Source organism: Phyllobates terribilis, unplaced genomic scaffold, assembly GCF_046119375.1.
Source record: "Phyllobates terribilis strain yellow unplaced genomic scaffold, ASM4611937v1 Scaffold_9__5_contigs__length_417890890, whole genome shotgun sequence".
NCBI lineage: Eukaryota > Metazoa > Chordata > Amphibia > Anura > Dendrobatidae > Phyllobates > Phyllobates terribilis.
Window position 1 is genome coordinate 112,434,787 of NW_027362769.1, and position 14,874 is coordinate 112,449,660.

At 42.0% G+C, this 14,874-nt stretch overlaps 1 protein-coding gene across 1 annotated transcript in view; it reads right to left on the reverse strand.

Moving 5' to 3' along the window:
* Positions 1-5,673: 5,673 nt before the first annotated feature.
* Positions 5,674-14,874, reverse strand: part of PDK1 (pyruvate dehydrogenase kinase 1) — a 33,388-nt gene continuing 24,187 nt past the window's right edge. Inside the window, exons 9-11 of the mRNA XM_073646940.1 lie at positions 14,227-14,337; positions 10,403-10,516; positions 5,674-9,320 (exon numbers count right to left, since the gene is read on the reverse strand). Of these exons, the coding sequence (XP_073503041.1) occupies positions 9,180-9,320; positions 10,403-10,516; positions 14,227-14,337 (366 nt within the window). The 3' untranslated portion in view covers positions 5,674-9,179. The remainder of the gene's footprint in view (positions 9,321-10,402; positions 10,517-14,226; positions 14,338-14,874) is intronic.

Genomic DNA, 14,874 nt, shown 5'->3' on the forward strand with positions numbered 1-14,874 from the left:
CGCTTGTGGCAGCGCCCAGGATTAGTGTTGAGCGAGTATGTTCTGTCCGAGTATGCTCGGGCCGAGCTCCGAGTATTTACAGCTGCTTGGTGATAAGGTTGAATCGCTCCGGTGTGCATGATTTGCGACTGTTTGACAGCTTTATTACATGGGAGGAATGTGTAAGAAATAGACATTCCTCACATGTAGTAAAACTGTCAAACAGTTGCAAATCATGCACACGGGAGCGATTCAACCATATCTCCGAGCAGCTGTAAATACTCGGAGCTCGGCCCGAGCATACTCGGCGAAAGGGTTAATAGAACATACTCACTCAACACTACCCAGGATCCATCGCCCTTTTCCTTCTCTACAACAGTAACTAGATCACTGATAACTCATGGATTGATGAGGTGGGGTCCAACTGCATAGACACTCCCCAACCACACTGATGGTCTTCTCCATAAGACTGCGGTTGATATCCAAGCACAGCAGAGGTGACAATGGTATATTACAATAAGACAAGTTAGTGATAATAATGACTGTTCCAGAATATGAGATATTACACAGAAAATCTTCTAAGTTGTTCTAATCACCCGGCGCCTGCAATGTTCCAGATATTGTATCTGAGTAATGACTGGCGCCATCCAGCTTCTATTCCTGGATTTTGTATAGAAGATATATAAATACATTAATAGCATGTAAACAGTAAGAAGTATATACCATATCTGTATATATTAATGATAGAAAACACAGGCAAATACAGCTGCTGTCAGAATCCAAGTTTAATGAAAATCTTTAATGTGCAACAATTCTCTTCTAACAAAGGCAAATGGGACAGGCGTCAGACCGGCGATGTGAGCTGCGGACCGGCCTCTAAATCGTACACGAATCTGCCGTATACAGTGATATATAGTCACCATCAAAGCTCCACTAACAGTTATAGATGATCAGCAGTCTGGTTACATGGATATATAGCAGATCTGTAGGTGAACAGTTAAGCCGGGTTCACAAAGTAGGCAAAGGCTCTGTTCACACTAGCCTCTTATAGTTCTGACCGTTTCACTAATGAAAACCTGTTAATACATAGTATGTCCGATTCATTTCCGAATTATTACCTTTTTATAGCAGTTGCAGCCTAATTCTTTTCTTTCAGCCTTCCAAATCTTCCCCCTGGACAAAGTTAGTGCAGCCACCACCACCTGAAGGAGCCCACAGTATGAAGCGAGCTCCCTCTAGTGGTGGCTGTAGGTATTCAGCGGGTTTTATTCTTTCAACTTGTAACTGTCATTTCAGGAGAACTAGCAGTAAGTAGAATGTTGGTCTGGCTCTGGCTCCTCCCCCTCCATAGAACTCTGGCTCCTCCCCCTCCATAGAACTCTGGCTCCTCCCCCTCCATAGAACTCTGGCTCCTCCCCCTCCATAGAACTCTGGCTCCTCCCCCTCCATAGAACTCTGGCTCCTCCCCCTCCATAGAACTCTGGCTCCTCCCCCTCCATAGAACTCTGGCTCCTCCCCCTCCATAGAACTCTGATCACCAACTGTCATCTCCTTAATAGGAAAATCTGTATTCACTGGGGACATCTTACCCATGAATTAAAAATGAAAGATAAGTTCAGGAGAACAAAGCCGAATTCACTAAGATGTATTACAAAGTTTCTTATATTCATTTGTACTATTGATTTATGAAATAAAAATGTTAACGTTTACACTTTCAATTTGTCTGTGCAGGAGACTTGGAGCTATGTATCAGAAACAGGGCTCTGATTGCCACAAAGATATAATGAAAATTTAATGATAAATAGGTTTAAAACACTTAAACCAGGGGTCCTCAAACTACGGCCCGCAGGCCACATGCGGCCTGCGGAGGATTTTTATCCGGCCCGCCGAGCTGTGGGCAGAGGAGAGCTGTGCCAGCGCCCACCCCCCCCCCCCTCAGGGCCCTGGCAGCCGGATACTTACCTCTCCTCGTGCCTCCGCAGATCCGCTGTCTTCCTGGTGCATACTCCCTGTGACGTCTTTACACCGCGCCCTCTCCTGAGCCATCACAGGCAGCGCAGAGCGGGGCGACAATGGAGTACAGACCTGAGCAGCGGCAGCAGGTGAGGAGGAGGGAGGTGAGTATTGCATTTATTTTTTTTTTTATGTATGGAGGCATGCTGCATGGGGCATTATATTGGGGGGGGGGGGGGTGACATCCTGAATGGGGCATTATAACGACAGGGGAGTGATATCCTGCATGGGGCATTATATGGGGGGGGGGGGGGGTGACATGGGGCATTATATGGGGGGGGGGGGGTAACATCCTGAAAGGGGCATTATAACGACAGGGGAGTGATCCTGCGTGGCGCATTATATGGGGGGGTGACATCCAGAATGGGGCATTATAACAACAGGGGCGTGACATCCTGCATGGGGCATTATATGGGGGGTTGACATCCTGCATGGGGCATTATAAAGACAGGGGAGTGATATCTTGCATGGGGCATTATATGGTGGGAGAAAGGGACATCATGCATGGGGCATTATAAGGGGGAAATAGCCTGCCTATTGAGGACCTATGCTGCCTATTGGGGACATTTACCTGCCTATTGAAATACCGGTTTATCTAACTTTACTTGTTCTTCATTTTAAATATTGTATTTGTTCCTGTATTGTTTTTTTTACATCAAAATAAGATATGTGCAGTGTGCATAGGAATTTGTTCATAGTTTTTTAAAAAAAAACTATTTTCAGGCCCTCCAATGGTCTGAGGGACAGTGAACTGGCCCAGTGTTTAAAAAGTTTGAGGACTCCTGACTTAAACAAAACTGGTAATAGCAAAAATTTAATTTAAAAAAGGGTTTACCCAAAATTAAAATGTTTTTCTCAAAACTCCAACCGTGTTAGGAAGCATGTTTCTAACATTTATGTGGTCCCTGGTTGCCGGCACCTCCCTCTCAGACACACCAGGTATTTATACACCCAGGCCAGGGAGCTAATTAGTCAAAGGGAGGTAGCAGTTGGGTCCTAGAGACAGCCTCTAAGAAGATAAAACCAACAACACAAGCACAATACACAAAGGTAAATGGATAAATCGCAAAGTGCATAAAAAATGATAAATAATAAAGGGTATTTAGTTAACAAATTTTGATCAAAATAATGTAAAAGCCATCCCGTCACGGCAACCCTTATGGGACAGTCCTAACTCTAATATTAAAACCTTACCATTTGTCAAGTGACATACATATGGATAAGGGCAGAGAGACTGAACCCTTAGTAGAAGCATGGACCTGAGAGGCAGAATGAACCTTCCAGCTCAAAAAAAAAAAAAGGGCAGGCACACCCTTATATGCACTAATGCACATTAGACTACAAAGAAAAAACCTGGGAGTCTGAACTGAAACGTTAATTGATGTAAATGCATGTTCACATAAGGCCATTAGACAGAAAAAAAAGACAAAAGCACAATACACAAAGGTAATTGGATAATCGCAAAGTAGTCTAATGTCTTTGTAGTCTAATGTGCATTAGTGCATATAAGGGTGTGATCGCCCTGTTTCTGAGCTGGAAGGTTCATTCTGCCTCTCAGAGCCTGAACCCTTAGAAGCATGGACCTCAGTCCTTATCCATATGTATGTCACTTGACAAATGGTAAGGTTTTAATATTAGAGTTAGGACTGTTCCATAAGGGTTGCCGTGATGGTTTTTACGTTATTTTGATCAAAATTTAACTAAATACCCTTTTATTATTTATCATTATTTCTATGCACTTTGCTATTTATACATTTACCTTTCTGTATTGTGCTTTGGTCTTTGTTTTTTTTCTGTCTAATGGCCTTGTGCATGCAAAATGTAAATGCATGTTCATCAATTTACGTTTCAGTTCAGACACCCAGGTTTTTTCTTAGCCTCTAAGAAGATGTCTGTAATGCCAAACGTAGAGATCTCCTGCAACCAACTGCAGGGCGACTGTCACCTCTTAAATATAGAAACAGAAAAAACTGACAGCACTTCCAATACAAGAAATAGGTGTGAACAGGTGCTTACTAGGAGGAGCTATCTCCATATACAGTTAACAAACAGAGTAGCACTCTAACGTTCAGTATATAGTTATGAAATATGAATAGCATTACTGCTGTGGAAAATAGAGATGAATGAGAAATTTTTGCACATAAATTGGCCAATTCATGTGTACCTGACAGCCGCGATAAGGCGTTTCTCGATGTCAGGACCCTGCCAATGTGAATACCTCTCTAAGGGACATCCATCTGCTTATGTGTGGGCATCAGGGTGGAGTGCTGTGTCAAACCACACATAAGCAGACGGAAGTCCCTTAGAGAGGTATTCACATTGGTAGGGTCCTGACATCGAGAAACACCTGATCGCGGCTATCAGGTACACATGAATTGGCCAATTTATGCGCTAAGATTTCTCATTTATTTCTATATTCCACAGCAGTAATTCTATTCATATTTCATACTTCATAACTATATACTGAACGTTACAGAGTGCTACTTTGTTTGTTAATTGTCTGTCACCTCTGACACACCCGTGACACTTTCTGAGCCTGCAGCTCCAATATCGTTTCAGTGATGGGAACCTAAACTGCGCTCTCCTGGAAAGTATCACTTGCACCCCTTTCTTATATGAAAAACTAAATTTCCCATGAGCCCCCTCTGATCCACAGTACCTTCTGCACCTGCCCTCCATGCACCAGAACCTAGAGCACGGTATTGCAACACTCCACTGCCTATGCAAAAGATGTAACCAATGTCAACTCTTTATGCAAACATTGGTGGCATTTGGAAGACTTGGGAGAGTGTTGTATTACAAATGATGCAATTTGGATAATTAATATATACATATATATTACATATACTTCATTTTTTTTTTAATGCGCTATGTATTAATGCATGATGGGCATTGTGGGAATACTCAAATGGTAGTGTGAACAGAGGCTTTTCTGTACTCTTGTTGTCGCAGTGCTTTAAAAAGGGATTGTCCCAAGTTTGGAAACTTTTTTTTTTTTAAACTTCAATGTATAGATTTGGGGCTAAAAATTATTATTTTTTTATAAATTGTGTTTCAGTAAAAATTTTGCAGTTTGGTTTTTACAGGTCTTTTGATTCCCTGTACATTCTACATTCATGTGGTCTGTGATCATAAAGCAGCTGAGAGGTGCTCAGAGAGACAGATAAGAGTAACAAATTGTCCTCAGACTGCCAAAGCGGGCTGCCTGACAGATTCTCAGTTAACTCGTTCTGCAGCCAGCAATAGTACAAGAGACTCTAGAAGGCAAAATGTGCAAATTTTTTAATGAAACCCATTTCCAAAAATGATTTTTAGCTCCAACTACAACCATTAAAATAAAGAAAAAAATTCCCCAAAAGGTGGAAAACCCCTTTTAACACAGCAGTCAAAAAAGCAACAAGTGAATATAATTTTTTTTATTGCAGTGTCCACCACTTTGTCTTCAACCCAGAATTATAAATACATAATGGTATACAGCATGTATGTCTTAACACAGTCCCATAAATGCAGCCACCTGCAAGCAGTTTTTTTTTCTTGTGGGATAGTGATGCAGTTCTTTGTAATAACTCCCATGTGAACAGGGTCAATATCACAAAATAATCTGACATATCTACCATATCATAGACTTGTTCTCCCTCCCTCCCACCCCTTTTCACAGCTGCTAAAAGTAAAAGACAAAAAATATCCCAGAAATATATTTAAAAAAAAGTTAAAATACAAATAAAACAAAGCCTATTTTCATGGTCTAACAAAAGAAAATAAAGGCACAATACAGAAAGAGTTAAAAAGAAATGTGAACGTTAGAAGGCAAAGATCAGAAATCCAACAGTACAGCAATACAGTGATGGTTATTTAAAAGAAAAAACAAATGTTACCCCAAAAGGTTAAGGCTTTGTTCACTTTTGCAGTTTCTGGAGCCTTAAAGGGGTATTCCTATCTTTTACATTTATGGCATAAAAATATAGCAGATGAAAATTAAACCAATGGAACTTGCATATATCTCAAAATCTGGCTTGTAATACTCATCACTGTCAGTGGGGAGGTGGTAGAAGATACCAAATTGTGTTTACCAGTCTGTAAAGTGAAATAAATAGGTGTTCCCCCAAAAAATGCAAGTGTTACATAAGCCTCAAGCTTCGGAGAAGGGCAGCTCCGTCACCTGGACTCCCATATTTTATAGTGTATCTATCTAGAATTCTGCACTATGGAGCCATAGCTTTAAAGGGGTATGGTCATCTCCAAGATCCTAGCCCAATATGTTCTAGGTGTAATAATAGCAAACACCTCCAATTAGGAAAGTAGTACAGTTCTTTTGGTAAGCAATGTTGCTTACCCCATGTGCAGGGCATTTCAGTAGCTCATGTCTCCATAGTTACCACCACTAACTGTCACTATATGAGTGGTCATAACCTTGGATATTGGAGCTACTGCAATGCCCCGCACATGGGGTAAGCAACATAGCAAATCAGAAGAACTATACTAATGTATAATTGGAGGCATATGCTATTCTTATTACACCTACTGGGATTGGATCCTTGAGATGGGAGGACCCCTTTAAGAAGTTTTCCAACGCTTTATTTTCAGACCACTATTTAAGAAAAAAAAAAAATTTATATATATATATATATATATATATATATATATATATATATATATATATCCTCCTCTTCCATTTATTGATATGGGTAGGAATATCTCCCACCAATCTACTTGCTTACTCTTGTGGCGGGTTTGTTTACTTGACCACTGCAGCCAATCAGTGACCGTAACATGATCAACCCATCACCTCTGCAAAGACTGACAGGCTGCAGTGGTCACGTGATGTTCCCCACCAGAAAAGAAAGTGAAAAGACCAGGACAAAACATGAGCAGCATTACCAAATGTCTTGTTAATAATGCGTGTATATATAAATTTTATTAGACCACTATAGGCCCAGATTTAAAATGATAAAAAAAAGTGTGGAATATCCCTTTAAAAAATATATTTTTTCACAATGTATGGATTCACCCTTCATCCCTGTCTGAAAAAAAAAAAGTTTGTTTTAAAAGGGGTCTTTCACACTTATTTTGTGCACATACTGGAAAATTTCATAAGAGACAAGGCAGGAAACCTGGAATTGAATTCACCGTATGAATGTCACTCGTATACTTTATATAAAGCTCTGGCTCCATTGTGTAGCAAGAAAAATACAAGATTAGAACAAGAGAGACTCGCTCTCACACGCGGGTTTTTTTTTTTCTTCGCTTAATTATTAATTCACTTCATATTTCCTTAAATAAGATACATACAAATCGCAGAAAAATATCTATATGCAGAACAGGTTCTTTCAAAAGGACTGAATAGATATTTAAGAAATAAGAGTAGGATAAATTCTGCAGAAATCCAGATGTATGACATCACAAAGTACACAGGGGGGAAAAAATGTGACCCTTAAAATTCAGCATTGTAGTCCCTATAAAGTATTGCTCCTATTAAGCGTCACAGCACACCAGATACCAAAATACACACAAAAATATAATGAAAGGGCGAGGGTCAATAGTTTGCAACTGGTTACGACTTGAAATGCTGGTTTTTATTAAAGAGCATTTACCGAAATAAATTAAAAAAACCAAAACTGAACTCCTTTTAAGGATTGATTTTATCTGCTTTAAACAACTGTCTGCCCCGTTCCTGAGTCCTAGTGATCATCATAGTAGGATATCCAGACAGCAGTGCCCCCGCAGGAGAAATAAGGAATTACATGGTGCTCTTCTAAATCAATTTTCTGCCTGTGAAATAAAAGGATGAGCCAGGTCCTCCAGTGAAAAAAAAAGACAGACCCCCAATTCATCAAGACAGACTTGAATACCGCCGATCTTGAACAGGGGTCAGATGCGTATGAAGTTGCGTGCGCCTCCATGCAGGACTGAAGTAAGATTACTGGTGTAAGTACAGCTTGTCATGGATAGAGTACCACAGGTCCGCTCACCCCCATCTTTATTCCAAAGTTTGGTTTGGATACCAAAATAGTACCCGAACCCTATTGAAAACAATGGAGACCCAAACTTTGGACCTGGAGAACGGAAAACACAAACAAACAAAAAAAAAAAAACACACCTCTCTCTCTGCTGGACTTTCCCCGAAACTCTGTACATTAAAATGGACGTCCGTGTTCGGCGTTTTGCATCGGACAGAGTGTCCGGTAGAAATCCCGAACTTGTAAGTTCGGGTTCGCTCATCTCTAGTCATGATTTAGATGAGCTGTGCCGTTACTCCCCAGTTTTTGGTAAGACTGGCGTGAAAAGATCAAGTTTTTTGCACAAAAATTTCAAAGACTTATTACAAGTGTTTTAACCCTAATGAACCTGGACCGTACTCTTTATATCTACTCTAAAGGTTCTGTTGCAGGGACTCTAAGGCTATGTGCGCACATCTTTTCTAAAAAAAAAGGCACAAAAAAAAAAAAAAGTTACAAAGAATGAACATAAAGCACAATTATGAAAAATCCATTTGCTCTGCGTATGTTACTTATTTTAACTGCTTCAGGCTTCGAAAGCCGGGAAGCGGTTAACAGAAGGCGCACGATCACTCTTCTGGCTTCCGCTCGGAAGCCGCTCACTATTAAAAGTTTAAATGACAAAAAAATAATAATTCCTGTGGCGGAGCTGCCACAAAAACAATATACAGATAGGTAAGAATAGGACGACTCTTGTCTGTATAGAGACATCAGAGAGGACCCGAGTCAACTCCTGCTCCTTATATATTGGATCGTTGCACTGGTTCTGCGGGGGCATAACACTGATTGAAGAGGGTTTCAGCTGCTGTACCTGACCCAAAAAATATTTAAAGAAGGTGATGAGAATACAGAACAGCCCCTTTAAATTTTTTTTTTAATTTATTTAGGGGAAATGCTCTTTAAGATCAGTCATAGTCTGGCACTGCCTTGCTATAGTCAGACTATAGCATATGAGAATATATGTATATATGGTACATTTTCTATGTGAAATGTGGATTTCAGCTCCTCCACCGATCAGCCCGGTACACAGTGTGTTTTACAATGTGGTTTCCCTATATACCTGGCAAGGGATAAGCTTGTACAATCCATTTCATCACAGAATGCACACTTTATACCCACTGAAAAATATATGAAGGGTGCAAACCGGACAACTGTGGGACAAGCCGGGTCCAAGATGAAGCCGAGGGCCGTTCAGCTGCTGCGGAACGTGGTCATGTCTTTAGGCTCGCGGCTCGGCACGCACCAATCGTCAGCTTCATGGTTGGTTTTATAATGTTTCCATGCTGACTTATTATACACAGGGAGCCTCTCTACCGACTCCGTAGATAAAGCCTGGATATGGAGGGAAAATGCATTATTAACTGCAGCCACTGAAGAGATACACTATATGGACCAGTATTGGGACAAATCCAGGTTTACCATACAGATTAATTTACAACATCCCAATCTAAATCCATAGACCTTAACAGGAGCTGACGGTCCAACCTTTGCAGCTATAACAGCTCCCACTCTTTTGGGTAGGATTTCTATAAGTAGGAATTTTTGCCTCCTCACCCACAAGAGTATTGGGGAGGTCAGACCCAAATATGTTGGAGGAGAGGCCGGGCTCACAATTTCCATTCTAGTTCATCCCAAAGGTGTTGGATGGAGTTGAGGTCCAGGCTCTGTGCGGCCAATCATGTTCTTCCACGAAAACTCCCCCATCCACGTCTGTATGGACATTGGGTGATGGGGAACAGAAAAGGGCCTTCCCCAAACTGTTCCCACAAAGTTGGAAGCTACAAGTGTTGCCACTGCTTCAGAGTCCAGTGGTGGAGGCTTTACACCACTCTGTCTGGTGCTCGGCCTTGTGCTTGGTGATGTAAGGCTGAATGTAGCTGCTCAGCCATGAAGCTCCTGGCGGGGGCGCAGTTCTTGTGCTGATGTTAATAGCAAAGGAGGTCTGGACACTGCAGTTATGGAGTCAGCAGGGCCGTGGTGACTTCTCTGCCCTCTGCTCATCAGCACTCAGCCGCTGCCCTGTAACTTTACATGGTCTCCACTTCGTGGCTGAGTTGCTGCGGTTCCTTCCACTTCTCAATAATATCACTCACAGGTGATGGGGGAAGATTTCAGAAAGCAGGATAACCTGACTTGTTACACCGGTGGTTCCGAAAACAGGACCACGCTGAAATTGGTGAACTCTTTACTACCACCCACATTGTCATGTTAGTAGATGCAGATGGCAGGCGAGGGGCCGGATGTTATACATTGGGGGCAATGGGACTGAATGAAGAGCCTGAATTCAATGATTAAGACGTGTGCCCCAATACTTTTGTCCATATAGTACCCATTAATATAGTAAGTAATATTCAGATTATATATGACAACCGGGGGATTGCCAGAGGTACAGATTATGCTTAACTTTTCCATACCTTGATATATATGACAGCATCAGTTCCATATCCTTCTAAAGAATACAACTTCAGGTCTCCCTGGAAGTACCGTGCATACAGCTTGGATATAGGTAAGCCATAGCCGAACCCCGCCTGTTTACCATGACATGAAAGGAACAAAGATAACATTGTTAATGGGACAGAGATCCCACCAGTCACTAGAATCCAAGCCCCCCCCTCCCTGCACACCTACAGTGAGGTTTAAATGGTGTGGTGGTCACACATGTGCAGTGCTATACTATTCAATGTCTAGGGGCTGGTGAGTCGCACAGAGTGCTGTCATCGCCATCAACATTGATTTTAATATCCAAGGGGTTTTGCAGCCTCCTCTTCCTGCTGTGTACATGCATTTACAATGCCCATGTCCCAATTTGGAGAAGTATTATGGATCTGGCACAGTGCTATGACTTCCATCAAATAGATATGAAAATTGCCTCTTCAGAGAGGAAAAAGACTTGAACTATAGCGCCACCTATTGGAAGCAGCCATCCTACAAGTCAATATCGACCCTTTAACGAGCCTTACAATACGACTTAAGCCCCCGTCTCACATAGCGATCTCGCTAGCGAGATCGCTGCTGTGTCACGGTTTTGGTGACGCAACAGCGACCTCACCAGCGATGTCGCTATGTGTGACACTTTGCAGCGATCAGGCCCCTGTTGTGAGGTCGCTGATCGCTGCAAAGTGTCCTGGACCATTTTTTGGTCGTTGCCCTCCCGCTGGTCAGCACACATCACTGTGTGTGACCAGTGGGAGCAGCGATCAGGCTGGTAACCATGATAAACATAGGGTTACTAGGGGCACACACGCACCTAGTAACCCGTTGTTTATCATGGTTACCAGCCTGCTAAAGTGAGCGGTAACCTCCCGCTCACTGCAGCAGAGTGGTAACCATGATAAACAACTGGTTACTAGGTGCGCGTGTGCCCCTAGTAACCTGATGTTTACCATGGTTACCAGCCTGCTCCTGCTTCAGCAGGCTGGTAACCAGGAGCAGGAAAGATTCTTTCCACAATGTCGCTGCTCCCCTGATCGTTGGCGAGCCTGCCTGTTTGACAGCTCACCAGCGACCACATAGCGACGCAGCAACGATCCCTGACAGGTCGTATCGTTGTCGGGATCGTTGCAGCGTCGCTAAGTGTGATGGGGCCTTAAGGATAATAGCCAAATCAGAATCCCAATTTCCAGACAGTGTTTTGGGGTACTGCCCCTCATCAGTGCAAAGTATGAGATTGGATTTGGCTAGGTGAGAGGCTAAGGCTGGTAGCTAAGAGGTAAGGTTTCTCCTTCTGGAGAGTGACAAGCCAGGTATGGCATACCAGTATGAGGAGACTTAAATGCCTTTAAGTCTCCGCATACTGGCATGCCAGACCTGGCTTGTCACTCTACAGAAGAGACTTTAACCCTTAGATCATGAATAAAAGCAGTAACACCAATGTGAACATAGCCTAACCTGCACAAGGTCAAATCACCCCCAAAAAGATCTATTCCCTATATACAGTGCCTACAAGTAGTATTCAACGCCCTGCAGATTTAGCTGGTTGACACATGCGGAATTAACTTGGCATTGTGACATTTGTACTGTAGATCAGCCTGGAAGTGGGAAATGCACTGCAGCAAATTTTGTTTTTGTTTTTTTTTTGTTTGTTTTTTTAAAACGTTAAAAGTTAATTCAGAGTGTCATTTATTATTCAACCCCTCAAACCACAAGAATTCTGTTTGGTCCCCCTAAAGTATTAAGAAGTAGTTCAGGCACCAAGAATAATGAGCTTCACATGTGTGGATTAAAGATCTCTTTTGCCAGCGTTTTCTGACTATTTAAGACCCTCCCCAAACTTGTGAACAGCACTCAGACATGGTCAACATGGGAAAGACAAAGGAGCATTCCAAGGCCATCAGAGACAAGATCGTGGAGGGTCACAAGGCTGGCAAGGGGTACAAAACCCTTTCCAAGGAGTTGGGCCTACCTGTCTCCACTGTTGGGAGCATCATCCGTAAGTGGAAGGCTTATGGAACTACTGTTAGCCTTCCACGGCCTGGACAGCCTTTGAAAGTGTCCTCCCGTGCCGAGGCTAGGCTTGTCCGAAGAGTCAAGGCTAACCCAAGGACAACAAGGAAGGAGCTCCGGGAAGATCTCATGGCAGTGGGGACATTGGTTTCAGTCAATACCATAAGTAACGTACTCCACCGCAATGGTCTCCGTTCCAGATGAGCCCGTAAGGTACCTTTACTTTCAAAGCGTCATGTCAAGGCTCGTCTACAGTTTGCTCATGATCACTTGGAGGACTCTGAGACAGACTGGTTCAAGTTTCTATGGTCTGATGAGACCAAGATCGAGATCATTGGTGCCAACCACACACGTGACGTTTGGAGACTGGATGGCACTGCATACGACCCCAAGAATACCATCCCTACAGTCAAGCATGGTGGTGGCAGCATCATGCTGTGGGGCTGTTTCTCTGCCAAGGGGCCTGGCCATCTGGTCCGCATCCATGGGAAGATGGAAAGCACGGCCTACCTGGAGATTTTGGCCAAGAACCTCCGCTCCTCCATCAAGGATCTTAAGATGGGTCATAATTTCATCTTCCAACAAGACAACGACCCAAAGCACACAGCCAAGAAAACCAAGGCCTGGTTCAAGAGGGAAAAAGTCAAGGTGTTGGAGTGGCCTAGTCAGTCTCCTGACCTTAACCCAATTGAAAACTTGTGGAAGGAGCTCAAGAATAAAGTCCACATGAGACACCCAAAGAACCTAGATAACTTGGAGAAGATCTGCATAGAGGAGTGGGCCAAGATAACTCCACAGACCTGTGCCGGCCTGATCAGGTCTTATAAAAGACGATTATTAGCTGTAATTGCAAACAAGGGTTATTCCACAAAATATTAAACAGAGGGGTTGAATAATAATTGACCCACACTTTTATGTTTAAAAATTAATAAAATTCAACTGAGCAACATAACTTTTTGGTTTGTAAGATTTATGCTTCTGTTCATAAAACCTACTCTCGTTTGCAGTTTGAAGGCTCTAACTTATTTGCATCTTATCAAACCAGCTAAATCTGCAGGGGGTTGAATACTACTTGTAGGCACTGTATATTTCTATCTATCATAAGTTTTACCCTGAAATAATAAAATCCATCCCTTCAAAACCCCCAGCCGCCTCGGGAACAAGTTCCTGAGTGAACAGCATCCTTTTTTTTTCTGCACATTTCAATATCATCGTTGGTTCTAACGACAATTTAATTTCCAAATGAATAGGAAATTCTGGCAAACAAAAGTTATAAGTCTGTATCTGCTTGGATCAGATTCTACCTTAATTCACAAAAACCTCTATGTTCCTTAAGGCCACTGGGTTTACATCTTGTCTGGGTGCACACATTCATTGATTCCATCTGAACCCTCAAAAACTAGATTCAGACAATCCCCCAATTGAGCCACAGACTTCAAATTATGAGAGTCCAAAACAAGCAACTTTGAACCCGGCTTGAGCTTTTCTTGGCAGTATCTGTCCTTGAAGTGGGAAACAATAGTGTAGCCTAATGTGCTCGGATTCTGACTTCATAGATGGATCCGGCGAGAAAAAAAGCTTAAATGGAGTCCAAACTCCGTTTGATAATTGAAGTCCTTGGCTCTGTCGGGGTGCATGTCAGAATCCTGTTTTTTGGGGATTTAAAAGGGTCTTTTCCAATATATTCATGGACATGTCGCCAAAACAACATGTGAACCTGGCCAAACGCATATAAAGTATGGTAAGAGATCTAAGCTTGACATCTCCACATTTGTTGGGACGTCCTGGGACTCACCAGCGGTGTGGCACGAGAGGTCTCCATTCTTGGAAGTGGTGCAGTCGAATACATGTAGTTAAACAGTCTATCAATCTTCCTGAGCGGCACTCCACCCCCACGGTCACTGAGCTGCGATGTAAACCATTGTCGATTACAATATAAATAAATATATATATATATATATATATATATATATATATATATATATATATATATATATATATATATATATATATATATATATATATATATATATATAATACACATATATACACACACCTGACACCAGCCAGATAAAGAGATGATCTAGTGTAGTGTCTATTGTAGAAAGAAATGCTATTATCTAATATACATTCTGTATCAATCCAACCACTAGGGACAATTTTTTTTCCCCCTACTTCAAATGTATGTATGTATGTATGTATGTATGTATGTATTTATTTTGGGATAAAAAATAAATAAAAAAAAATTTTTTGCAACTGTGTGTGTCATTAAAAAGTTTGCCTTCTATAGCCTCTGTTTTGCTCTGTCTATTCCTGGCTCCAGAATGATTTAACTGAAAATCCATCAGTGAGCTCATTCTAGTTGCCTGATTTTTTTTTTTTTTTTTTTTTTTTTTTTTTTTTAAAGCTTCTCTCAGCTGATTTATAACCAGAGACGTCTTCA